Source organism: Pimephales promelas, chromosome 3 (genome assembly GCF_988280905.1).
Source record: "Pimephales promelas chromosome 3, fPimPro1.hap1.1, whole genome shotgun sequence".
Classification (NCBI taxonomy): Eukaryota; Metazoa; Chordata; class Actinopteri; order Cypriniformes; family Leuciscidae; genus Pimephales; species Pimephales promelas.
In genome coordinates, this window is record NC_142771.1 from 42,049,883 (window position 1) to 42,076,313 (window position 26,431).

At 45.5% G+C, this 26,431-nt stretch overlaps 1 protein-coding gene across 1 annotated transcript in view; it reads left to right on the forward strand.

Annotated features, from left to right (window-relative positions):
• The first annotated feature begins 1,144 nt into the window (after positions 1–1,144).
• Positions 1,145–26,431, forward strand: part of LOC120481530 (5-hydroxytryptamine receptor 3A-like) — a 34,146-nt gene continuing 8,859 nt past the window's right edge. The window contains exons 1-3 of the mRNA XM_089128929.1: positions 1,145–1,313; positions 1,428–1,585; positions 11,333–11,543. Of these exons, the coding sequence (XP_088985055.1) occupies positions 1,244–1,313; positions 1,428–1,585; positions 11,333–11,543 (439 nt within the window). The 5' untranslated portion in view covers positions 1,145–1,243. The remainder of the gene's footprint in view (positions 1,314–1,427; positions 1,586–11,332; positions 11,544–26,431) is intronic.

Sequence of the window (26,431 nt, forward strand, 5' to 3'; positions counted from 1 at the left end):
GCGAGAGAGATTTACTGTTCTTGTCCAGAAAGAAAATAAAGACATAGCTCTTGATCAGCTGGTTCAGGTGTGTTTAATTTAGCTACAGGCAGAGATGGGCAGTATTTGAATTACAAAATAGTCAAAAGTAATTAAATACGTATTTCAAATACATGTGATTTGTATTTTCTTTTTAAAAAATAAATCAAATGTCATGCACATCTCTTCAGTAAAGCCGGTTCCTTGATTAGTAGTAAATCGCCTTCACCTGCTTTCAGATGGAAGATATGATGCAGATATGAGTGTTAAATTAACACTCAAGAGTGTTAAAGTTAATGAGATAATTTAGTGATGATTGAGCATTATTGAAGACACCTGATGTTCACAGCAGAATCACTGAAGGAGAAAATCACAAATTGTAAGTCACCGTTATGGCGATCAGTGTCTGCTTTAGTTGGGGTCTTCACCCTTATATTATTAACTTTAGATTTTGTCTACTATCAGTTGCCTACTATCAGATCACACTTGTCTTTGCTCATTTGACTGTTATAAATCAATAACAGCAGACAAACAAAATTTAAATAAGAGTATAAGTGTCAAGACTCCAACTAAAGCAAACACTGATTGCCATAAGGGTGACTTATAATTTGTGATTTTCTCCTTCAGTGATTCTGCTTGTTATCATCAGGTGTCTTCAATAATGCTCAATCATCACTAAATTAATCACTTAATCATCTCATTAACTTTAACACTCTTGATTGTTAATTTAACACTCACATCTACATCATATCTTCCATCTAAAAGCAGGTGAAGGTGATTTACTACTAATCAAGGAACCGGGTTTACTGAAGAGATGCGCAAAACAATGTCATGCGATATATCGCCCAGCCCTATTTTAAATACAAATTACAGTCCCTCAAAGTATTTAATTACAAATTACATGTATTTGAAATATGTATTTAATTACTTTTGAGTATTTTGTAATTCAAATACTGCCCATCTTTGGCTACAGGACACTGGCCCTCCAGGTGCATGATTGGACACCCCTGATATAATGATCCTCAGTAATGTGCAAGTTACTTTTGATTTGATTTGAATAGATGCTGTCTTTAATCATCATGTATTTATTAATCAGTGTATATTTATTTTTTATCCATTTAGCATCAAGACAGAGTTTGGAACAAAGGAGTCTTCAAATTTGCTGTTGTTCAATTTCGGCTTCATAGTCTCAGCTGACTTTTTATCTCTGACCACGGCCTGTAAGATGGATCTCTACAGGTTTCCCTTCGACTCCCAAATCTGCAATATAACATTTCAGTCTACAGTCTATTCAAGTACATCTGAAACACAAAAATCAGTTTTAACAAACAAACACAAGATAACATGGTTTATTCTTCTAAACTATTTGACTTTAATATGAAATACAAATTTAATGTCTGTTCCCACAGAGAAGGATATTACAATTATGCCAATGTCTGATCAAGGAAACATCATCCATTTTTCACAGGAGCTCTTTCAGGCCCAGGGAGAGTGGGAACTCCTCAGTTTAAATTACTCTAAAGCTACACTCTTTAGGGCAATTGAATTCGATCAGCTGATATTTCAGGTACAGAGCCCAGTGTATATGAAGTGCGAGCCAATATAAAATATTTAAATAAAATTATAAAAAAAAAAAAGAACAGCAAAATCCCCAGTGTTAAATTAACTCTGCTCAGAGAACAGATGGTCCCACTCTACAGACTGTTAAAGTAATGCTGGGTACACACCAAAAGATTTTTTACATCTTATAAGATTTTCAAAATGTGATGGACCACAAACATGAGGGGAAAAAAAATTCTAGATTTAACCCTTGTGCTCTTATATGTGGTCTGCCATGATGTGACAAAGCACTGTTTCGGCCCAGATCCGCCCCACATCTGGCACTTGTGGAGTACTGATCTGGACCACTTGCAGCGTTGAATGACGGGCCTTGGGCGGACCGCTCCTGTTTGCCAGATCTGGGCCACAAGCAGGCCATAGTAATGCCACATGTCAGCCAAGAACAAAGAAAGGTAACACTTTAGAATACGGTTCCTCTGTTAATGAATAACTACACAAGAACCAATGAGTAACACAATGTTAACAATCTAGTAACTATTAACTAACAAGAAACTCTGATTAATGAACTAGTAAGTAATAGCGCACAGATGAACGTGGTAGTTCACTGTTAACTAATCAATAACTACTATTTTTTAATACTTCCCAGAGCTGAAAAAGTTTATTAACAATCTAGTAACTACTATTAAATAAAAAGGAACTCTGATTATGAATTAGTAAGTAATAGTGTGCAGATGAAAGTGTTACTAGATACTTTAGATACTAATTATTTGGATCCGTATTATAAAAAGTGAAAATCACTGGAACTAACTAGTTATGACTCAAGTGTAACATGATCTAGTCATGATTTGTGCAACCAAACACTAAAGTCATTTCAAGCGTTTGAGATTTTTGGTGAACTTTAATATACTTTTAGAAAATGTCTTTAGTACCATTTGAGTCATTACTAGTTAGTTCCAATGATCTTCACTTTATAATACGGATCCAAATAATTAGTAATTCCCACAGAAGTATGTAGTAACACTTTCATCTGTGAGCTATTACTTACTAATTTGTTAATAAGAGTTTATTTTAGTTACTAGTAGTTACTAGAATGTTAATAGACTTTTTCAGTAGTTCCCTGGGAAGTATTAAAAAATAGTAGTTATTGATTAGTTAATAGTGAAGTACCACTTTCATCTGTGCGCTATTACTTACTAGTTCGTTAATCAGAGTTTCTTGTTAGTTAATAATAGTTACTAGATTGTTAATATTGTGTTACTCATTGGTTCTTGTGTAGTTATTCATTAACGAAGGAACTGTATTCTAAAGTGTTACCCAAAGAAATAAAGCAAAACTGGACTTTATCGGAGCCACAAAATCTATGTATATTAAATATGGAGTCATTTCAAATTTCAAACACAGGTGACTCCGCATCGTGGGAGGGGCCCCCAAATCAAATTCTGCTTAGGGCCCCCAAAAGGCTCAGGACGGCTCTGAGTGTGGACACATATAGGCTGATGAGTCTTAATTTAATACAGGGGATTTTGCTGTGTAGTTAACAAATATTAACATTAGCCAAACAAAGATTAATAATCACTCTAACAATTGTATTGCTCATAGTTAGTTAATGTTAGTTAAAACATTAATTAATGTTAACAAATGAAAAGTTATTGTAAAGAGTTACCATAAAATTATAAAAATTTACTTTGAAATTTGAAAACCAAACTTTGACATTTAAAGGGGTCATGAACTGGCTTTTTAAATTGTATTATATTGTTTTCTGGGGTTAAGGGCAGTTATGAACTGCTCTGAGGCCTGTAGATGAAGATCCAAATGCAGCTTTATTTAAGAGTAGTCCTACATGCAGGGTCGAGAATCAGCAGACAGAACAAAGGAGAATATCCAGTGGGAATCCAAGAAACAGGCAGAGGTCAGGGCAGGCAGCAAAAATCAGGATCCAAGAACAATCCAAATTCAAAACCAGAAAAACAAACACAGGAAAACGCTCAGAAATGCAGACACACAGTACAACAAGACTTCGCAAAAGTGAACGTGAACACAATGTATATATAGACACACTAACAGGATGAGACACAGGTGAATGCAATCAGAGAATGAGGTACAGGTGAACGTGATCAGTGATGATGAGTCCGAGCAGTGAGTTCTGGGAACTGTAGTTTGTGAGTGATAATAGTCTTATCTGGAGTGCCCTCTGCTGGCTCAAAAGGGCACTCCAGCTGGTGATCGTTACATAGCCCCCACTTTAAGGAGCAGATTCCAGACGCTCTTCAAAATGTCCAGGAGGGAGGTGGAGCGGAGGCGGACCTGGGGGCGGGATGGAGAGCCAGGCGGGACCTGGAGACTGCAGTGGAGCAGGAGACCCCTCGAGCGCCCATGGCGTTGAAGACTCCTCGGGCGGCCACGGCGGTGAAGACCCCTCGGGCGGCCACGGCGGTGAAGACCCCTCGGGCGGCCACGGCAGTGAAGACCCCTTGGGCGGCCATGGCGGTGAAGACCCCTCAGGACCAGACACCGGCTCAGGACCAGACACCGGCTCAGAAACAGACACTGGCTCAGGAACAGACACTAGAACAGAAATGGTCACAAGGACAGACACAAACACAGAAACAAACACTGGCTCGGGAGCAGACACTGGATCGGCCATCTTATCCGGAGACACTGGATCGGCCAACTTTTCCGGAGACACTGGATCGACCAACTTGTCCGGAGACACTGGATAGGCCAACATGTCCAGAGACACTGGATCGGAGGCGGCCATCTTGTTCTTAGACACTGGTTTGGAGGCGGTGACGTGAACAAACTCTGAATTGGCAGAAGTAACATGAAGAGTCTCTGAATCGGCCATCTTGTCTATAGACACTGGCTTGGAGGTGGCCATCTTGTCCTGAGACACTGGCTCAGAGGCGGCCATCTTGTCCGTAGACACTGGCTCTGAGGCGGTGACGTGAACAGTCTCTGAATTGGCAGAAGTAACATGAACTGTCTCTGAATCGGCCATCTTGTCCATAGACACTAGCTCAGAGGCGGCCATCTTGTCCTTAGACACTGGCTCGGAGGCGGCAATCTTGTCTTTAGACACTGGCTCAGAGGCACCCATCTTGTCTTTAGACACTGGCTCGGAGGCGGACATCTTGTCTTTAGACACTGGCGCGGAGGCGGCAATCTTGTCTTTAGACACTGGCTCAGAGGCGGCCATCTTGTCTTTAGACACTGGCTCGAAGGCACCCATCTTGTCTTTAGACACTGGCTCGGAGGCGGACATCTTGTCTTTAGACACTGGCGCGGAGGCGGCAATCTTGTCTTTAGACACTGGCTCAGAGGCGGCCATCTTGTCTTTAGACACTGGCTCGGAGGCGGCCATCTTGTCTTTAGACACTGGCTCGAAGGCGGCCATCTTGTCTTTAGACACTGGCTCGGAGGCGGCCATCTTGTCTTTAGACACTGGCTCGGAGGCGGCCATCTTGTCCTTAGACACTGGCTCGGAGGCAGCCATCTTGTCCTTAGACACTGGCTTGGACGCGGTGACGTGAACAGTCTCTGAATTGGCAGAAGTAACATGAACTGTCTCTGAATCGTCCATCTTGTCCGTATACATTGGCTCGGCAGAAGGGACGTGGCGTGGAGCGTCTCTGGTTCGGCATAAGTGATGTGGAGCGTCTCTGGCTCGGCAGAATTGACGTGAAGCGTCTCTGGCTCGGCAGAATTGACGTGAAGCGTCTCTGGCTCGGCAGAAGTGACGTGAAGCGTCTCTGGCTCGGCAGGGCTGACGTGAAGCGTCTCTGGCTCGGCAGGGCTGACGTAGAGGACAGAGCTTAACCGAATGGCAATGTTAATATATTGAGCTAGGGTGTAGTGAGGGGTATTGTCAGGCATGAGGTAATTAAGAAGCTCATTCAGTCCATTTCGAAAAATGTCTTTTAAGACGGCATCTTTAAAGTTCACCCCATGGCAGAGCTCACAAAATTCTTCAACATATTCTTCTATAGATCGGTTACCTTGGCTGAGGCGGAATAGGCTGATTAATGGGTCCATGGTGGATCTCGGTTTTTTCTCGGCTGCTGGATTTGAAGTGGCGATGTCTTCTGTTATTAACTGCTCTGAGGCTTGTAGATGAAGATCCAAATGCAGCTTTATTTAAAAGTAGTCGTACAGGCAGGGTCGAAAATCAGCAGACAGGATAAAGGAGAAGACACAGTGGGAATCCAAGAAACAGGCAGAGGTCAGTGCAGGCAGCAAAAATCCGAATCCAAGAACAATCCAAATTCAAAACCAGAAAAACAAACACGGGAAAACGCTCAGAGATGCAGACACACAGTACAACAAGACTTCGCAAAAGTGAATGTGAACACAAGGTATATATAGACGAATCCGACGAGCGTTCTGTGTAGGCTGCCATCTTGTGGCGACGCCATTACTGAGCTGTTACACAGGCATATAGACATATGCACCGGTATGTAAACAAACCTCGGTGATAACGTGAACTCACCCTCGATGACAGCTACAGCCAGGCAGAATGACTTGTTAGTTTGATCTGTGACTGCAGTGGCCTCCAGTCACAGATGAAGGTACAAACGAACATACAGACGTTATTTATGAAAATAGCTTGGCAAGCTAGCTAGGCTAACGTTTGCTAACGAGGAAACTATAAAAAGATCTGTCCATTTGGCAACAATAAATAAATAAATGAATGAAATCAAATAAACAAATTCATGTTTTTCATTTGTGTCCATTATTTATCTCATTTCACATTGCAACAGGCAAGGGTAAGGTAACGTTACAGCTAGAAATTATACATAATATCGACCAATTAGTGTTTTTAAACCATGGAAAGAGGTCAATATAACAGCGGGAGAACAATTATGTCACATAGCGTTACATTTAGCTCAGGAAAGCCATTTAATGACCATAGCATGTTAATTGAATAGAAAAAATAGCAAGAGAGGAGATTTTGCTGATCACTATATCACATATTTATTATATTTTTTTTACTTATGTCATTAAATAATTGTTATTATACGCGAATGTCCACGTCTTGTACTCGCCCAGGAAATCTGTAAACCGTACAGGCACCAGACAGGGGCACTCGACCCGGGGTATTCACAATGTTTCTCTTCAAAATTGAAATTTTACTGCCACCATTGAAACAATTTATAACGGAAAGTGTTTACCCACTCGACATTATACAAGGGATAACGTTGTAACGTTAGTGACAGTCCTAAATCGCGGGCTTTTTATTCCAGTGGACGCAAGTTGCAACTAAAACAATAGGAGGCAATGGCGCAACGCTACCCAGCAACAGCTCAGTAATGGCGCCCCGCTTACTTCCGGTAGTTTCGCCGGATTCGTCTATAGACACACTAACAGGATGAGACACAGGTGAATGCAATCAGAGAATCAGAGGTGAATGTGATCAGTGATGATGAGTCCGGGCAGTGAGTTCTGGGAAATGTAGTTTGTGAGTGATAATAGTCTTATCAGCTGGTGACCGTTACAAGGGCTATACGTAGCCTGACTACGTCAGACTTCCTACTTCCGCTAATTTCATTTCGCTCCTGTAGTGAGTCTGAGATAGCGGCCTATCTTTCAGTTTTCCACCGGCCTGAAAACAGCCTGGCTGGCAACAGATCAACGAACAGAGGGCGGGCTGAGAGCCGTGACGTAGACGCTAAGCTCCGAGTTTGTAGGTTAGAGAAATCGATAACTGAAACCTGAGCCGTTAACGGCTCTGACTGAAACAACCGCAGAAACGGGAAACAAGACACGGTATGCAATTCGCTCTGTTATGGAGAACATTTCGGGGGTTTTCAAACTGAAGCAAAAGTCGTTTACAGCCATGTTCACTCCGGTATTTCGCTCGCATCATCAGTGTTTACAGCTAGGACCGGCGCCTGCACTTCTGCCGCTCTAGGCAAAAAACAATTTTGCTGCCCCTCTATTTGCAACGTATACCAGCAAAAACCAGCATGCTTGGCCATTATGTAGCTTGCACAACACGCATACACTTTTGATTCTTTCATCAATACAAATGCAGTCGTTTTTATTTTTGCAAATCATTATAACAAGGAAAAATATTAACACTTCAAGCTTAGGCATTTAGGCTACCCATTTTTTTCAGGCTAATTGTAGTAATGACGGATCAGACCTGTTTGGCCATAACTATATGCATAACTAAAAGGACATAACTTACCCCCATTCAACGTCAGTTCTCCGTCTTTTACGGCCATGACAAGAAAGTCGTCTTCTCGGCTGTGAACGCACCTGGTGCGCTCTTATTATCATATTATTATTATCATAATAATAACAACAATCCACCATATTTCGTATCGACATCCTGCTGCATTAGTCCCAGATATGTGATTCATGAACGAACTGTTCATTGTGTATGTATAAGACTTGGAAGGTAAAGTGATTATTTATGTTCCCTGTAAATCATTTTTTACTGCATTATGATTTCTTAATTCAGAATATGATCAACATTGCGTAGGTGGATGTGATCGGGGAATTTGGCTGTTAAAAATATAACATTAAGCCACTTAAATAAACGAAATGATTTGAATGACTCAGAAAATCAGTAAAATAAACTTCCTATTCATGACTCGCGAGAGTAGCGGCTCGGTCTCGTCCTCGCGGCGCTGCGGGGCGGCGGAAGCTAAATCATTCATGACTCGTGAGAGCAGGGGCTCGTCCTCGCGGCGCTTCGGGGCAGCGGAAGCTAAATCAGTCATGACTCGTGATTTGATGACTCACGACCCACAAATCCGTGAGTACGAATTACAAACCGGATTACGGATTGCGAAAGCGTGGGCACGGTTTATGAATTTGTGGGTACAGATTGCAAAAACTGAGGGCACGGTTTACAAATCTGAGAGCACGGATTAGGAACTCGTGGGTACGGTTTATTAATCCGTGGGCACGAATTGTTAAACCGAGGGAACAGTTTAAGAATCCGTGAGTACAGTTTATAAACTGAGGGGACGGATTGCAAAACCGTGGCCTCGGATTGTTTTTTTTTTCCCCCATAGGTGACTTCCCGGGCTCCGTAGAAAACACTTCTCTATTATGCCATTCCAGACTCTGTCTACGAAGCAAAGTGAAGTAGCAGAGTCTGGTATTACCAGGCTAGGCTATAAGGGCTACTTACGATGTTCGCTTGGTTTTTGCATTAAAAAACATCAAAATTAATAACTAACAGAGGCGGCTGGTCTATTATGGGCGCTGGGGTGCCGACCCTCCTACCAAGAAAAAAAAAGTTTTTTTTTTAGTTTGACAAAAGTATGACTTTCTTCTTTACAGGTGTACGTGTTTTACACACTAGAAGGATGGGGAGGGGGTGGGGATATTTTTGTATTTTGAATAACATGGAGTTTTGAGTTACTTGGTGTGGTCACATGGCAGCGAGATATGGCTGGCGGCATACGAGAAAGAGACCGTGCAATCTCTACTTCAAACTCCGTTTGAAAATACCACAGGGGGGAAGATGGTCAGTGTTTCGAGGCCGCAAAGGCCCGTCTGATAAAACGGTGCGTAGCCTATATTTGCAGTAAGTGTATGTGTTTTTAGCTAAAATATGCCCATGACAGAACAGCTGTAATGGCGCGGATCGTAGAGCGTGTAGTTTGGGAAACAGCTTTGATGCAGTCGGACCCGAGTTCGAATCTGCCTTTTGACATATGAGATGTAAAATGTATAAACTATCATGAAGGCCTCTAGCGTTATATTTTGCCAATGAACTAAAATCGAAACCATGATATTGTTTTTTGCCTTCATAAAACAGCACAAGACTTTAAGAAAAGGCATTCTATTTGTGCTGCGTGATTTAGAGAAACGTGTGCACTTTGCATGGTCATCTGGTGTTTTCTCCTAAATAAAAGCTCAAGGGTTTATTTTTTGCAAGTGTATAAATAAGGACTAAAGTATTTTAATTTTCCTATATTATAGTGTAATGTAGACTAAAATATACTTTTGAAATATTCATTTTCATTTATATAGTATACACCTACATTTATAGGCTAAATGGATTTTACGTCATAGGAATAATTATATAAATCATTACATTTCCTCATTTTAAAGTCAGTAAAACATAAGATTATCTTTTAAAATCGATTGAACGCGGAGCAGTTTTTGCTGTGAGTGAGACTGGAAAACCCGTAGTGGACGAAATCGGAGTGATAACAGAACGCTTAGAGTGCAGAGAGGAACGTGCTTTGGCTCCAGTCCTGGTTTTGCGTCCATGCCGTTAGGAGCTCAACAGCTGTCTCGCATGCACATTCCCTATTATAGCTAATTATAATTTATTGTTATGTGTTTGTTGTATTGTACTGGTTCATTATCATTACCTGTTAACCTGCTGATTTCTACATGGCAGTTCAATTAATATTGTATTTTTAGACCAATGGTATTAAGTGGCAAGGAGCATGGCCTAAGGCCTAAAATGCACCAGAATGCAGGAAATCACATCTACGAAATTCAAAATTTGATGGGGGAGGACCCCCAGACCACCCCTCCCACAACACACAGCCCCACCTACAATATTTTTCACCAGCCGCCACTGATAACTAATAAGCTATTTTCTACCCTAGCTTTGAGACCAGCTCAGGAATGCACGGTTTTTTATGGGTGTTTCGCACTGAAGACTTGGAAGTAAACGCCCACTGCTGTGAGTGGATAACAGTGTTGCATATTATAATGAGTTTTTCAACTCACCTCGTCGGTGTACGTGGGGAAAATTGTTTTGAAAACGTCCAATGTTGTAAAATGGCAACCGGAATGATTCGCCCATACATGTTCGACCCAGAGTCCGTGTGTTGCACCATTCCTGTCAGATCCATATAGACGGCACACCAGCTTTCTTTACTCCTAACTGGTCTGCAAATAAAGTCTTGATTACAAAACAATTGTCAGTGAAATGAAGCGAACAGACGGTTTTACCCTCATCAGCTGGAACGTCATTAAAAATAAAGTTTATCCATTCAGCCCTATTGGAAACCAGAGGAAGCTTATGCAGCGACTGTCTTTTTCCACAACCAGGCACTGCACAATATTCTGTATTGCTCGGTAGCTCGATCCGGTTTGTCATCACGAGGTAGGCATCTATGTTATTTCGTTATGCGTGTAATGCCCGAATCGGTGGGCGGGGCTAAACCATCCATGTTGAGGTAGGCATTGATCTTCTTCCGCAGCGGGTGGTGTTTTATCCTCTTTGGGGTCATAGTTCCCCACTTTTAAAAACGAGACGTTTGCTGAGCCTGGTGTCAATAAAAGCTTTTATTGGACTAACAAGGATGTTTTCAGTTCTGAAACTTACAGGATATTCTTATAATATGATGACCTCTTAGATGTCAAAAGCTTGAGGAAATTTGATTTCTCAGTTCATCACCCCTTTAATTTGATTGACATTAGAAAAACTATTTGTAAAAACTGAACTTTTCCATTAAAATTCAAATGAAATACAATTTATATTCAGGGATGTGCAATATATATGACCAAATATTATGATATGAGTTTTATGTAACAATATATGTAGCTCTTTAATTAAATTATTAGTAACAGTTATGATTAGAAAACTCTTTTTCAATAATTACTATTGGTAATAAGAGTCCCTAGTTTTTTTTTTTATTATTAATCTGATTATTTAATATTACCTAATTTGTTTATGTATTATCTTAGTGTTCCCAATGTTCAAATGCATGTTGTGATGCTAATATTTCCCCCTCCTCTCACTCTCTCTCTCTCTCTCTCTCTCTCTGCATGACAGATCAAGATAAAAAGGAGACCTCTACTGTATGTCATAAACATTATAGTACCGGTATTTTTCTTCCTCATTCTGGATGTGGCCTCCTTCTTCATTGTCAAAAATGGAGATGACAAGTTGAGCTTTAAAGTGACTTTACTGCTGTCTATTTCTGTGATGCTGCTGATTCTTAGTAACACACTGCCCTCTACGGCTGAAAACCTCCCTCTGATTGGTGAGTCAAACCTGATTATTTAAAATGACTTAAATGTTTTAATTTAAGTTCAAATTAAGTCTCAATAATCAAACAATATGTATTAAAACTAGAGTATTCTCTTTAAATTTCTCTCTGTGTCCCAATGTGAAGGCTGCGTCCTCGAAGCCCGTAGACTTCGAAGGATGCAGCCTATTCGGCCTTCGAAGGACGCATCATGTAGCCTTCGTGGGACTTCCTAATTGTGCAACCAGGTGTTCCCTATTACTGCTCCTGCCGCCATGCAATGGAGCGAGAGTACAGCTGCCACCCTGATCATTCATTTAATAAAACCAGAGCCCGTCTAACGGAGAGCCTTGGCACTTCCTATTAGCCCCATTGTGTATCATCTTGGTTGCAGTTCCATTAGAATTCCACTGGAGGTGATCGCGGGCGAGTGCAGAATGAATGGGAGTCTATGGGGCTAAATGGCTAAATTTGTCTCTTTCACCTGCTTGTCGTTAAATCAAAATAGATTTCATTGTTGATTCCGCAAGTTCAATTTAGATTATAGGCCAAAAGTCGAATGAACAGGTACTTATGTCCTTTTGATTTCTTACAGGTTACAGGGTTCTCAAGTTTTATCAAAAGCTTGGAGTGAGATCACATGCGTTTAGGGGAGGAGCCCAAATGAAGCCCCGCCGCCCATCACCGCCCCCCAATTTTACCCACTGTTCATAATTAAGCAGCACAAATTGACATTATAACAATTGGTAAATCTCATAAATGACAGAGCAATTCATCACATCAAAAATAGCCTACTCTTTAACGTTATGTGGTCCTATGTGGTCTGCTGGTTATGCATTTGCTTGGGTTGTGACAGGAGATCTGGACCTGAGAGCCACATGGTGTCTTTGAGGCGTGCTGCTGAGATGAATCTTGTTGCGTGATCAGCAGGGTTGTTATCAGTTGATACAAAGTGCCACTGTGTGGGGTTGGAGAACCTTCTTATCCGCTGCACTCTGTTGTTCACGAAGACATAAAATCGACGCTTTTCGTTGTAGATGTATCCCAACACTACCTTACTATCCGTGAAATAGCTGATGTCATCTATCTGAATGTCCAGTTCAGCAGTAATGAAATCTGCAATGTCCACTGCTAACACGGCAGCACATAGTTCTAGTCGCGGGATGGTCAACTCTGGTCGAGGGGCTAGTTTTGCTTTGCCTAGAACGAAGCCTACGTGGCAGCTTCCATCTTGATCCAAGATCCTTAAGTAGGCTGAGTATCCTTCAGTATCCTTAAGTATCCTTAAGTTCCTGAGTTCTTGGAGTGATTCTCTCCATGCTGTCCATTGCTGCTCCTTCTCGACAGGTAGCGGTGCGTCCCAGTCGTGGCAGTCAATTGTCAATTCTCGAAGTATGGCTTTCCCCTGTAACAAGATCGGGGTGACAAATCCTAAGGGGTCATACAGGCTGTTAATGGTTGACAAGACTCCACGTCGTGTAAAGGGTTTGTGTTCGTCAGACACCTGAAATGTGAATGTGTCGCTCTTCAGGTCCCAACTGACACCCAAACTTCACTGCATGGGAAGATCATCAGCTCCCGGATCTAGATCCTTTAGGTCGCTGGCATGATCTTCGGAAGGGAAGGCTGCCATAACCTCTGCATTGTTAGACGCGATCTTATGCAGTCTGAGGTTGGAGCGTGCCAGCATCTGCTGGGTCCTTTTGAGCAGATCGATGGCAGCTGAAGCTGAAGGCAGAGATTTCAATGCATCATCTACGTAGAAGTTCCTCTCGACGAATTTTCTAGCATCTCCTCCAAAGGCCTCCTCTCCCTCTTGTGCAGTTCTTCTCAGTCCAAAGATAGCTACAGCCGGAGAAGGACTGTTACCAAAAACATGCACGCGCATTCTATATTCCTTGATGTCTCTGTTAAAGTCATTGTCTTGATAACACAGAAAACGTAAGAAGTTTCGGTGGTCTGGTCTGACAAGGAAGCAGTGGAACATCTGCTGGATGTCCGCTGTGAAGGCAACAGAGTCCTGGCGGAAACGAAGGAGCACGCCTAGGAGGTTATTATTTAGATCTGGACCAGTCAGGAGGACATCGTTAAGAGAGACACCATCGTGCTTAGCACTTGAGTCGAAGACTGCTCTGATCTGTCCAGGTTTCTTAGGGTGATACACCCCAAAAATAGGTAGATACCAGCACTCCTCATCAGGTCTAAGCGGGGGTGCTTCTTCTGCATGTTCATTCTGGAATATCTTTTGCATAAATGCGAAGAAGTGTTCTTTCCGCTCAGGGTTCCTGTTGAAGGAGCGTTGGAGAGATCTGAAGCGGTTAAGAGCTTGAGCCTTGTTGTTGGGCAGGCGACGTCCCTGTGTGTTAAAGGGTAAGGGAGCTGTCCAACTGTTATCTTCATCTTTGTAAAACCCTGGTTCCATGATGTTCAGAAATGCCACGTCTTCGAATGAAGGTGCAATTTTGTCGTCGTCTTTGGATCTCTGAAACACAGTGCATCCTATGTGGTCTTTGCTGTTCTTGCAAATGAGAGAACCAGTGCTGTCATGTGTTTCTTTCACGAAGTAGCGGTTGGGACATGGCTTGAAGAGAGATGCTCGTCCGTTTTCCAGTGTGTTCGTGTAGAAGGTGTTCACTGTGTCTGGTTTGTGGACCTTACCAAGGCAGACACTGCCCACTATAACCCAGCCCAAGTCGAGCCTTTGAGCGTATGGAGACTCGTGCGGGCCATTATTTGTTCATGCACTTTATGGACTCTAATAAGGTCTCTGCCAAGCAGCAACAATATGGGTGCCTCGGAATGTAGAGTTGGAATTTGTTTTGCGATACCTTTTAGGTGCGTATGTTAAACAGCTACCTCTGGAGTGGGAATTTCGGATCGGTTATTGGGAATTTGATTGCACTCTATCAGAGTAGGGAGGGTGAGAGTGACTTCTTCATCCAAAGATTGTACCTGGAAGCCCTTCTCCCTGACTTCTCTGCTATTCCTGCACATGTCCTGAGGGAATATGGATAACGACCACCTTCAACATTGAAGAGTTCGAAGAATTCTGACCTTACCAAGGACCGATTACTCTGTTCGTCCAATATGGCGTATAACTTGACTGCCTTATCCTGTTGGCCGGTAGGGAAAACTTTCACCAAACAAATCTTAGAACAGGATCTTCCAGTTGTGTCTCCACCACAAACTTCTGTGCACTTTGATGTCACTGCAACGTTCGGACCAACACTCTCATCCTCCCCGCCATGCTCGTGTGTAGGTTTCAGGGTCTTGATGGACCATGGAGCGGGCCCCGGGTGTAGAACCGAATGGTGTCTGTCGTCGTCACACTCGGTGCATCTAACGTGCTTTGCACAGTTCTTTGCGAGATGAGATGTTGATGAGCAGCAATGGAAACAAATGCCACTTTGTTTTAGAAAGGCTTTTCTCTCTTCGAGGGGTCTCTCTCTGAATGCACGGCATTTGTAAAGGGGGTGGGGCTTCTTATGAATAGGAAATGTCTTTGCTGGATCTTCTATCTTAGGGAGTGTAGGGTCGGTTGGTGTAAGTATGGTTGGTGAGATGTCAGTCTTATGGACTGACACAGGTGTACGGTAGCTCATGTTTTTATGAGTATATTTGTCTGTCTTGGTCTGATCTCCAGTACAAGGAACGAACATGAAACTTGGGTCGTTGCGAGTCCTTGCTTGCTGGGAGACAAAGTTGACAAAGAAAGGGAACGGAGGGAAAGCAACTCTGTAACTGTCTTTGTAGCTGGAGCCCTGTGTCATCCATCTTTCTTGCAAAGCAAACGGTAGCTTCTGTACAATGCTGCTTATGCCACGTGCTGTGTCTAGATATGCTAGGCCTGGGAGTTCACCTTCTGATTTTACAGCCTGTAGCTCCGTCAACAAGTCTGCCAGCTCTCTGAGTTTCTGATTGTCTTTATTTGAAATCCTAGGAAAGTTATCTAATCTCCTCCATAGTGCGTCCTCGATGACTTCGGGTGCGCCATAGCACTCTTCTAGTCTCTCCCACACGATTAACAGACCTTTTTCTGGGTCGTTGACGTGTACAGCTCTCAAGCGTTTCGCATGTTCTGCTGATTCTGGTCCATTTCTATTTCTATTTTCTATTTCTATTTCTATTTCTATTTTCTTTCTAGAAAGTCTATTTCTTCTTTTGCGGTCAGATTAAGGCCTTTGACAGTGTTCAGGAAAGACGCCCTCCATGCCCTGTAATTTCCAGGCCGCCCTTCATGCCCTGTAATTTCCAGGCCGATCATCGAACTTCAACAGTCCTGTTGATCAATTTCTCGTCTGGCAAGGAAGCTTACAAAGTCGGTCACATTTTTATTCTCGTTAGACGAACCTCTGAGCACCTCGTCTCGTTGTTCTCTCTGTACAAACCTACTAGGTGGGTAGTGCCGGCCGTCATAAGCCCCTGTGTGAGCCTCTTGATATGTTTGTTGGTGGTTACTCATAGGTGTGGCTGATGGCAGGTGATAGCTGTCGTAAATTCCTTGACCCAGGTGCTCATGTTTTCCTTCTCCTGTCAGTATGTGTGCGAGGTTTTGGAAGATTGTGGAAGAACATTTTGGAGAACAGTGTGCTTCAATCTGTCTATCTTCATTCCTTTCAGGCTTAATCTGTGTGTGTTGATAAGTGAGTGCTGTAGGCGCTTGCGGAGGGGTTGTTTGCTGAGGTTGGGTGGTAGTGGGGGAACCCTGTAGTTGCGCCCCCGGCTTTAGACTGCTGTCCAGTACACTATGTTTTTGTACATACTCTTCAGTCATTTGCATAGCGTTATGAGATCGCTGCTCTGGTTCACCCCTTAGCTTAGAGCCATGCTCATCGTTTTCGTACTCTAAAGCAGCCTCCAGAGCTTCTGCTTAAGCTAAGGCCGCAGCTGCTGTCTTTTCGACATTCAATTTCTCCAACGATGCTTCCAATTGTGCTTTTTGAATTTTAATTTGCATCTCTTTTTCAGCATATGCTACCTTTGCTTTGGCTGCTTCCGCTTCTGGCTGCGGCTGCATTTGATCTGCTAGAGCGGCTGGATTTGCGGGAAGCTTGAGATCTTGTTTTCCATGAGTCGACTGATTGTGCGTCCTCTTGGAACATTGTGTGTGCTGGCTACCTTTATTTCAGCGGTATAGCGTGCAGGGTCCTGTCTGCTGTAGATCAGCTCATTTATGAAACGTCGTTTTACTGTTCTGTCCTTGTTACAACCCTTTGTGTAAATTGACAGACAGCTTAACTCCTCCTCTAGTCACCACACTGGACGAAGGTGAATCATTTACTTCTTTAATGATGACCAAAAGTAGGGTAAAACTGAAACCTAAGATATACATAAATTGAGTACTAAATCTTCACATTGACTGATCACATGTTTTTAAACTATACTAGTACAAATAAATGTTATCTTACACAATGAAATTACTATTTAAAGGGTATTTTAGACATAACTTAGCTCAGAATATTCTGATTTTACTGCAGCCGGGCTAACAGAACACCCGAAAATCTATACAAGAATTATAACAACATCTCATCATACATGATAATATTCTTATGCATAGAGAGATGACGTTAAATAACATTACATACCGACGATGATCGTTTATAGCTTGAACGTGAGCAGCAAGACTTTCCAAAGGAGATTGATACACGATTACAAGACACAGCTGTCTTGACTGATATTACTGAGCGCTCCCTGATGACATCATCAAAAGAAGACGCACAACGAGTGTGACTGTTATTTCTTTAGTGTACCACCGGGGGGAGACAACAAGCAACAATACAGACAGAACAGTAATGCTGATAATATAATTTGTAAGGAAAATTGTGCATTAAATAGGGAAGTTATATCCAGGAAACTTTTACAAAAGAAACAAACACACTTTGTCTCTGAAGTCTCGGCGAAGCTGTTTTATCAGCAGCATCCACAAAAAAAAAAGTTCAGCATGAAAAAATGTTTTTGGGCAAGTGCACTTGCCAAATGAAGACGGATCATATAATGGATCAATCAAAAAACGCTGTTTATTAACGAGCTGTGCTAATTTCTTATTAAGTAATGCAGTTCAAGTTAACGACATGGTGGTCTGATTCTGAATCTGGTGGCATGGCGAGCGAGAGACGCGGCAGTGCACAGATTGTGACGCGCCTGTTATTGTGAAGTAAATGGGAGCGGGAATTCACCGCATTATGAACTCGTCTCGCAATTCCCCCAACCTCAGACCAAATGTTAGGCCATGTAGACAGGCCAGCCTATATAAATATCATATTAAGCAGAAATGTGAAATGTACCTTAGCATATTAGAGGAAGACGCTGATATTTGGATTGAATTGATGCGTGATGAATGCACTTCCACAGCAGTCACGAGTAACAGCAGGAATAGGCGGTAAGTTTTCTATGCTTAATTTGAATTGATGACAGTCACAAGACCGATTACTCGATCCAATCACGTTGATGGATAAAAATAAAATTAAAACAAGCATGTAACGAGGAACGGCCACAAACAGAAGGAAAATAGCGGAGGAAAAGTACCGATACATCACTTAAAATGTACTCAAGTAAAAGTAAAATTACACAATTTTAAACTTACTCAAAAAAGTACAATTTCTGAAAAAAACTACTTAATTACAGTAACGTGAGTATTTGTAATTTGTTACTTTACACCCCTGGTGGTCTGGGACCAAACTTCTTGGTGTATACCAATCAGTGAAAATCTTCCACCTGCAAGCATAGATATTCCTGGTGGAATGTGCTCTAGAATTCAGGATTATGTTTTGCACCTTAACATCACAAGACTTCAACAGTAATTCTGGATCTTCAGCGGCCAGACACAGAGATGTAACCGATCTGAGTTTGGGTGCCAAATCTGCCCCTGCAACTGAAGGAGCAGGTCCTGCCTCCTGGGTAGGCTCCAGGGCTCCCCATTGAGAAGCTGGCATAACATTGGAAACCAATGTCTCCCTGGCCAGTTCGGTGCCACTAGGAGCATCCTGTGGTTCCCTTGAAGAATTCTGTGAAGAGTTGGCAGAATTAAGGGTGTTCGGGGGAAAGGCATAGAGTAGAAGATTTGACCAGGCATGTGCTAACGCATCCTGGCCCAACGGGCTGGACTTCTCTGTCCAAGAGAACCACAGGGGGCAGTGGGTTGAGGTTTCTGAGGCAAACAGATCCACCTGTGCTCTGCCAAATTGTCGCCAAATCATCTGAACAACTTCTGAGTCTCCATTCTCCTGGCAAAGGTCTGTGGCGAGACAAGAAGTCTGCCACCACATTCGACACTCCTGGTATATGCATCGCTCTGATGTTTGCGAATCGAGGGAAGGCCCATGTCAGGAGGTCTTGTGCCACTTTCAAAGACTGACTGGACCTTGTGCCGCCTTGATGGTTGATATGATATACCACCGATGTATTGTCTGTTCTGATGAGAATATGGCGATTCTTTAGGGCCTGCACAAAATGTTTCAGAGCTAATTGCACTGCTTGGAGCTCCAGGGTATTTATGTCTCTTGTGGCTTCCATAACCCCCTGATCATCCTGTGCTGCCACGCTGCCCCCAGCCACTCAATGAAGCATCTGTCTGTATTATCTCCCGGCGAGAGGGAATCACACCCAGAGCTACCCCTTTCGTCAGGAAAGACCTATTTTTCCATTGTACCAAGGTAAGGAGGCATCGTCCTGTAACTTTGACCATCCTGCTCCTGTGCCATGTGGGGTTCAGGTGAAGACTGTTTACCCATCTCTGATAAGGACGCAAGGAAAGTAGGCCCAGTGGTATCAAAGCAGCTGCTTCTGCTAGCATGCCCATCAATCTGAGGACTGTTCTGAATGGCAGCTTGATCTGTTTCCGAAAACTCCGGAGTAAGAGCAATATGCTGTCCACCCTCTGAGGTGATGGGAATGCTTTCATTGATCTTGAGTCTAGAGTGATGCCTATGAATTTCACCGACTGACATGGGATCAACTGACTCTTGCTGAAATTCACCTTGAGACGCAACTGAGTGACATGGGCAATCAGCAGATTGGAGTGTTCTGTTGCCTGCCTTTGCGATGGAGCACAAATGGTAGGACTCGGAACTGATAGACCTGGCCTTGAAATGCAAAGCGTTTGTTGCGGTGCAATTGGAATATGAAAATAAGCATCTTTAGATCTATTGTGGTGAACCACTGTAGTGGTCTTACCGCCTGAAGGACTTCCGTTGTGCGTAGCATGTGGAATGGTAAAACCTTGAGGTACTGATTGAGGCCACAAAGGTCGAGAATGGGCCTTACGCCGCCATTTTTTTCGGGATTATATAGTACACTGAGTAAAACCCATTTAGCCGTGCTGACCACTTTACTGGTTCTACGGCGTCCTTTTCTAGGAGTTCGGCTACTTGTCTTGATAATGCCAGTGAGCTGTTGGGGTCTTTGACAGTCGTCATCTTGACCCCATTGAAAGCAGGGGCCTGCCGTCGGAATTGCAGCCTGTACCCTTGAGATAGCGTTGCTATTAACCAAGGGTCTGAGGTGTTTTCTTTCCAGAAATTGAGTTACTGGTGTGAAAAATGTCCGACGGTTGGCTCCAGGACTTCATGCCCTGCGAGCCTGAGCTTACCCGGCGCTGACCCGGCGTCCTGCCCCTTGGAGCCCGAAATAATTGTTGTCCCTTTGCTCTGGGGTACTGCACATGCTGATTTAGTTGCCTTGGCTAGCTCCTCTGAACAGCACCAGAACGAACTAAAGGTTGAGAGCGAGTAGGATACCATACCCTTGTCTAACTTGCAATGGTGGGGTTCCTCTTAGGTCTGCCAGCTGCTGTCTGGTCTTATTCGTCTGAATGCTCCATTCCAGAGTTTGCTGTTCCGCTGGTCCAAACAGTTGGCCTGGGACTACAGGGAGGTCACGAAGTGTTTTCCTACAGGCATCTGACAATGGAGACTGTGCCAGCCATACTTGCCGGCGTGCCTGAGTGAGTGTTGACATGAGTCTACCCAACTCTCTTGACATGAATGCGGATGCATGCAATGATGCATCGCTTGCAATGATAACGCCAGCATAAGATGAGAGAGTGAATTCCCTATGCGACCCATGTGTGCTGCAGTATTGTACGCTTGACTAAGAAGATCGTCCGTGATTTTGCACTGAGGTCGTGGGCAGCAAGCATTCGGTCTCCAAGCCTCCTCCAGTGATATGATAAAAGAGGTGATAAATGGATCCACTTTTGGCATCTGACCCAGACCATAAGAGTCTAGTTTGTGCATTGCTGCCAAGGCTCTGCTTGCTGTGGTATGATGAGTAAGTGACTTGGGATTAGCCCAGTACTTCTGTAGTTCCTCGATATAATCTTTGGATGGGGGAATGCTAAGAGCAGATGGTTTTGCTGTTCCTCTGAAAAAGGCACTGGAGGGAGCTACCACTGTAGGGGCAGTGTCCAGGCTTAAGCGTGCCAACGCAATCTGGAGGGCTTGTCTCACCACATCCTGATCTGATTCTACTCCTTCAGCTGAACCATGTGTCATGTTCTGAGAGTCATCATGAGAGAAGTTAGAATGGCTTCCTGATAAGAATTCCTCATTTACCTCCTGCCGAAACTGGCTTTGAGAGGCTGCCGTGGACAGCATATCCTCCTCAGGAACAGGCAATCCGTTACTTGAATTTCTCAACATCGGTGATGGTGCCTCCCTTGGTTGCAAATTTAGAATTAAAGACTTAATCTGGGCAAAATCTGAGGTCAACACCTCCACTCTATTGGTTAAAGCATCCTCTCTATGTCTCTTACTGGTGGAGACACTCACCATTTCCACCCTTTTCCGTTTAGCCGGCACTTTTCCCTGCCGAGGGGCCTCTGAGGTCAAGAGTGCCTCTACTGCACCTAGTCTGGAAGTTCTCCGCTCCCAGGACATGGTGCTACAATTCATTCAGGCATCCTCAGTGAGGCCCTGCTTCAAATGTTCCAAGCCTAAGCAGAATGGACAGCAGTCATGTCCATCGTCCTGCTGTAAAGTGGCCCTGCACACAGTGCACGTCAGGCTAAGCTGTTCCATACTGCCACAGCAGTGCTTTATTCAAGGCTGAGCGAGAACACTCTGTGAGCCACAAAAATTCTATAATGTTTTTTGTTTTTTTTATACACAGCCAACTATTGGAATTTTTTTTCACTGTTAACAGGAGTACCAGGTAGATAGCAATACAGAAAACAGAGCGAAAACACTCGTATTTAACGCAACTGCTTGAAATACACCTATATAAGAAAACAAAAACAATGAAATGTATGTACTAGGGGTGGAGCGGAATCCGAATACGGTATTCGGAAAGGCACAAATAATGTGTTTTTTACGAATACTTATTCCGAACAAATACTTGTATTTGTTCGGAATAAGTATTCGTAAAAAACACATTATTTTATTACATATTGTAAAAAAATATTTGAGAGGGCTCGGCTGAGCGAAAAAACACGGCTGGCGTACCTGGTCATGTGATGACTTTGTTGTAATTAGACTCAAACTGAGCATGAGCAAGAGAGATAATATTCAGTGGGAAGCACTGCCTCTGGTGGTCAGTAAGAACGAAATAGAACTGTTTGTTACCAATATCAAACTAACAATGCATACAAAATTATAAAACGAAATAATATAGTTTTAGCTCCAGTAATATTAGTTCACCAAAAAATTCTGTCAGTAATTACTCTCCCTCATGTTGTTCCAACTTTCGTTCATCTTCGGAACACAAATTAAGACATTTTTTTTGATGAAATCTGAGCTGGATCACTCCTCCATACTGTCACGGGGTATGGTGCAGGAGAGCAGGAGTGCAGACGGAAGGAATAGGAGGAGTCCAGATTCACATGGAAGATAACATTTAATACTGAATACAGGCAGGGATACAGGGTAACACGGGGTAACATTAGACGTCGACCGACAATCATGGGTAAAACAGAGGGAACTAAATACACAGAATAATCAAACATAATGGGGTGAGAACAGGTGAAACAGATGATGATGACGAGGAACAGGTGGCTGATGAGGGAGTGAACACGGGATAGGGTGACGAGAGGATCCTGGGAAGTGTAGTGCTGAAGACAAGACAGACTGGTGCAGACGGAGGACTGTGACAGAACTCCCCCCTCCCGGGAGGCGTGACCTCACGCCGCTGAACAGAGGAAGGAGGGGGGACGAACTGGGGCCTGAGAGGGGCGTGGCCAGGGCGGAGCAGGCTGAGGGCGTGGCCCGGGCGGAGCAGGCTGAGGGCGTGGCCAGGGCGGAGTAGGCTGAGGGCGTGGCCAGGGCGGAGCAGGCTGAGGGCGTGGCCAGGGCGGAGCAGGCTGAGGGCGTGGCCAGGGCGGAACAGGCTGAGGGCGTGGCCAGGGCGGAGCAGGCTGAGGGCGTGGCCAGGGCGGAGCAGGCTGAGGGCGTGGCCAGGGCGGAGCAGGCTGAGGGCGAGACCAGGGCGAAGCAGGCTGAACGGCCTCCGGCACAGGCTGGACGGTCTCTGGCGCTGGCTGGACGGTCTCTGGGGCTGGGCTGGTCGGGCCCAGCGAAGAAGAGAGCTCGGGCTCGGAGAGACTGGACGGAACCAGCAGTGAAGAGCGTTCAGTCTCTGGAGGGCTGGACGGAACCAGCAGTGAAGAGCGTTCAGTCTCTGGAGGGCTGGACGGAACCAGCAGTGAAGAGCATACTGTCTCTGGAGGGCTGGACGGAACCAGCAGTGAAGAGCATTCAGTCTCTGGAGGGCTGGACGGAACCAGCAGTGAAGAGCGTTCAGTCTCTGGATGGCTGGACGGAACCAGCAGTGAAGAGCTGACAGTCTCTGGAGGGCTGGACGGAACCAGTAGTGAAGAGCATCCAGTCTTTAGAGGGCTGGACGGAACCAGCAGTGAAGAGCATTCAGTCTCTGGAGGGCTGGACGGAACCAGCAGTGAAGAGCGTTCAGTTTCTGGAGAGCTGGACGGAACCAGCAGTGAAGGGCATTCAGTCTCTGGATGGCTGGACGGAACCAGCAGTGAAGAGCATACAGTCTCTGGAGGGCTGGACGGAACCAGCAGTGAAGAGCGTTCAGTCTCTGGAGGGCTGGACGGAACCAGCAGTGAAGAGCATTCAGTCTCTGGAGTGCTGGACGGAACCAGCAGTGAAGAACGTTCAGTTTCTGGAGAGCTGGACGGAACCAGCAGTGAAGAGCATACAGTCTCTGGAGGGCTGGACGGAACCAGCAGTGAAGGGCATTCAGTCTCTGGAGGGCTGGACGGAACCAGCAGTGAAGAGCGTTCAGTCTCTGGAGGGCTGGACGGAACCAGCAGTGAAGAACGTTCAGTTTCTGGAGGGCTGGGCGGAACCAGCAGTGAAGGGCATTCAGTCTCTGGATGGCTGGGCGGAACCAGCAGTGAAGGGCATTCAGTCTCTGGATGGCTGGGCGGAACCAGCAGTGAAGGGCATTCAGTCTCTGGATGGCTGGACGGAACCAGCAGTGAAGAGCATACAGTCTCTGGAGGGCTGGACGGAACCAGCAGTGAAGAGCGTTCAGTCTTTGGAGGGCTGGACGGAACCAGCAGTGAAGAACGTTCAGTTTCTGGAGGGCTGGACGGAACCAGCAGTGAAGGGCATTCAGTCTCTGGATGGCTGGGCGGAACCAGCAGTGAAGGGCATTCAGTCTCTGGATGGCTGGACGGAACCAGCAGTGAAGAGCATACAGTCTCTGGAGGGCTGGACGGAACCAGCAGTGAGGAGCATACTGTTTCTGGAGGGCTGGACGGAACCAGCAGTGAAGGGCATTCAGTCTCTGGATGGCTGGACGGCACCAGCAGTGAAGAGCATACAGTCTCTGGAGGGCTGGACGGAACCAGCAGTGAGGAGTATTCAGTCTCTGGGGGGCTGGACGGAACCAGCAGTGAAGAACATTCAGTCTCTGGAGAGCTGGACGGAACCAGCGGTGAAGAGCATTCAGTCTCTGGAGAGCTGGACGGAACCAGCGGTGAAGAGCATTCAGTCTCTGGAGAGCTGGACGGAACCAGCGGTGAAGAGCATTCAGTCTCTGGAGAGCTGGACGGAACCAGCGGTGAAGAGCATTCAGTCTCTGGAGAGCTGGACGGAACCAGCGGTGAAGAGCATTCAGTCTCTGGAGAGCTGGACGGAACCAGCGGTGAAGAGCATACATTCTCTGGAGAACTGGACGGGACCAGCGGTGAAGAGCATTCAGTCTCTGGAGAGCTGGACGGAACCAGCGGTGAAGAGCATTCAGTCTCTGGAGAGCTGGACGGAACCAGCGGTGAAGAGCATTCAGTCTCTGGAGAGCTGGACGGAACCAGCGGTGAAGAGCATTCAGTCTCTGGATGGCTGGACGGAACCAGCAGTGAAGAGCTGACAGTCTCTGGAGGGCTGGACGGAACCAGTAGTGAAGAGCATCCAGTCTTTAGAGGGCTGGACGGAACCAGCAGTGAAGAGCATTCAGTCTCTGGAGGGCTGGACGGAACCAGCAGTGAAGAGCGTTCAGTTTCTGGAGAGCTGGACGGAACCAGCAGTGAAGGGCATTCAGTCTCTGGAGGGCTGGACGGAACCAGCAGTGAAGAGCGTTCAGTCTCTGGAGGGCTGGACGGAACCAGCAGTGAAGAGCATTCAGTCTCTGGAGTGCTGGACGGAACCAGCAGTGAAGAACGTTCAGTTTCTGGAGAGCTGGACGGAACCAGCAGTGAAGAGCATACAGTCTCTGGAGGGCTGGACGGAACCAGCAGTGAAGGGCATTCAGTCTCTGGAGGGCTGGACGGAACCAGCAGTGAAGAGCGTTCAGTCTCTGGAGGGCTGGACGGAACCAGCAGTGAAGAACGTTCAGTTTCTGGAGGGCTGGGCGGAACCAGCAGTGAAGGGCATTCAGTCTCTGGATGGCTGGGCGGAACCAGCAGTGAAGGGCATTCAGTCTCTGGATGGCTGGGCGGAACCAGCAGTGAAGGGCATTCAGTCTCTGGATGGCTGGACGGAACCAGCAGTGAAGAGCATACAGTCTCTGGAGGGCTGGACGGAACCAGCAGTGAAGAGCGTTCAGTCTTTGGAGGGCTGGACGGAACCAGCAGTGAAGAACGTTCAGTTTCTGGAGGGCTGGACGGAACCAGCAGTGAAGGGCATTCAGTCTCTGGATGGCTGGGCGGAACCAGCAGTGAAGGGCATTCAGTCTCTGGATGGCTGGACGGAACCAGCAGTGAAGAGCATACAGTCTCTGGAGGGCTGGACGGAACCAGCAGTGAGGAGCATACTGTTTCTGGAGGGCTGGACGGCACCAGCAGTGAAGAGCATACAGTCTCTGGAGGGCTGGACGGAACCAGCAGTGAGGAGCATTCAGTCTCTGGGGGGCTGGACGGAACCAGCAGTGAAGAACATTCAGTCTCTGGAGAGCTGGACGGAACCAGCGGTGAAGAGCATTCAGTCTCTGGAGAGCTGGACGGAACCAGCGGTGAAGAGCATTCAGTCTCTGGAGAGCTGGACGGAACCAGCGGTGAAGAGCATTCAGTCTCTGGAGAGCTGGACGGAACCAGCGGTGAAGAGCATTCAGTCTCTGGAGAGCTGGACGGAACCAGCGGTGAAGAGCATTCAGTCTCTGGAGAGCTGGACGGAACCAGCGGTGAAGAGCATTCAGTCTCTGGAGAGCTGGACGGAACCAGCGGTGAAGAGCATACATTCTCTGGAGAACTGGACGGGACCAGCGGTGAAGAGCATTCAGTCTCTGGAGAGCTGGACGGAACCAGCGGTGAAGAGCATTCAGTCTCTGGAGAGCTGGACGGGACCAGCGGTGAAGAGCATTCAGTCTCTGGAGAGCTGGACGGGACCAGCGGGGAAGAGCATTCAGTCTCTGGAGAGCTGGACGGAACCAGCGGGGAAGAGCATTCAGTCTCTGGAGAGCTGGACGGAACCAGCAGTGAAGAACGTTCAGTTTCTGGAGGGCTGGGCGGA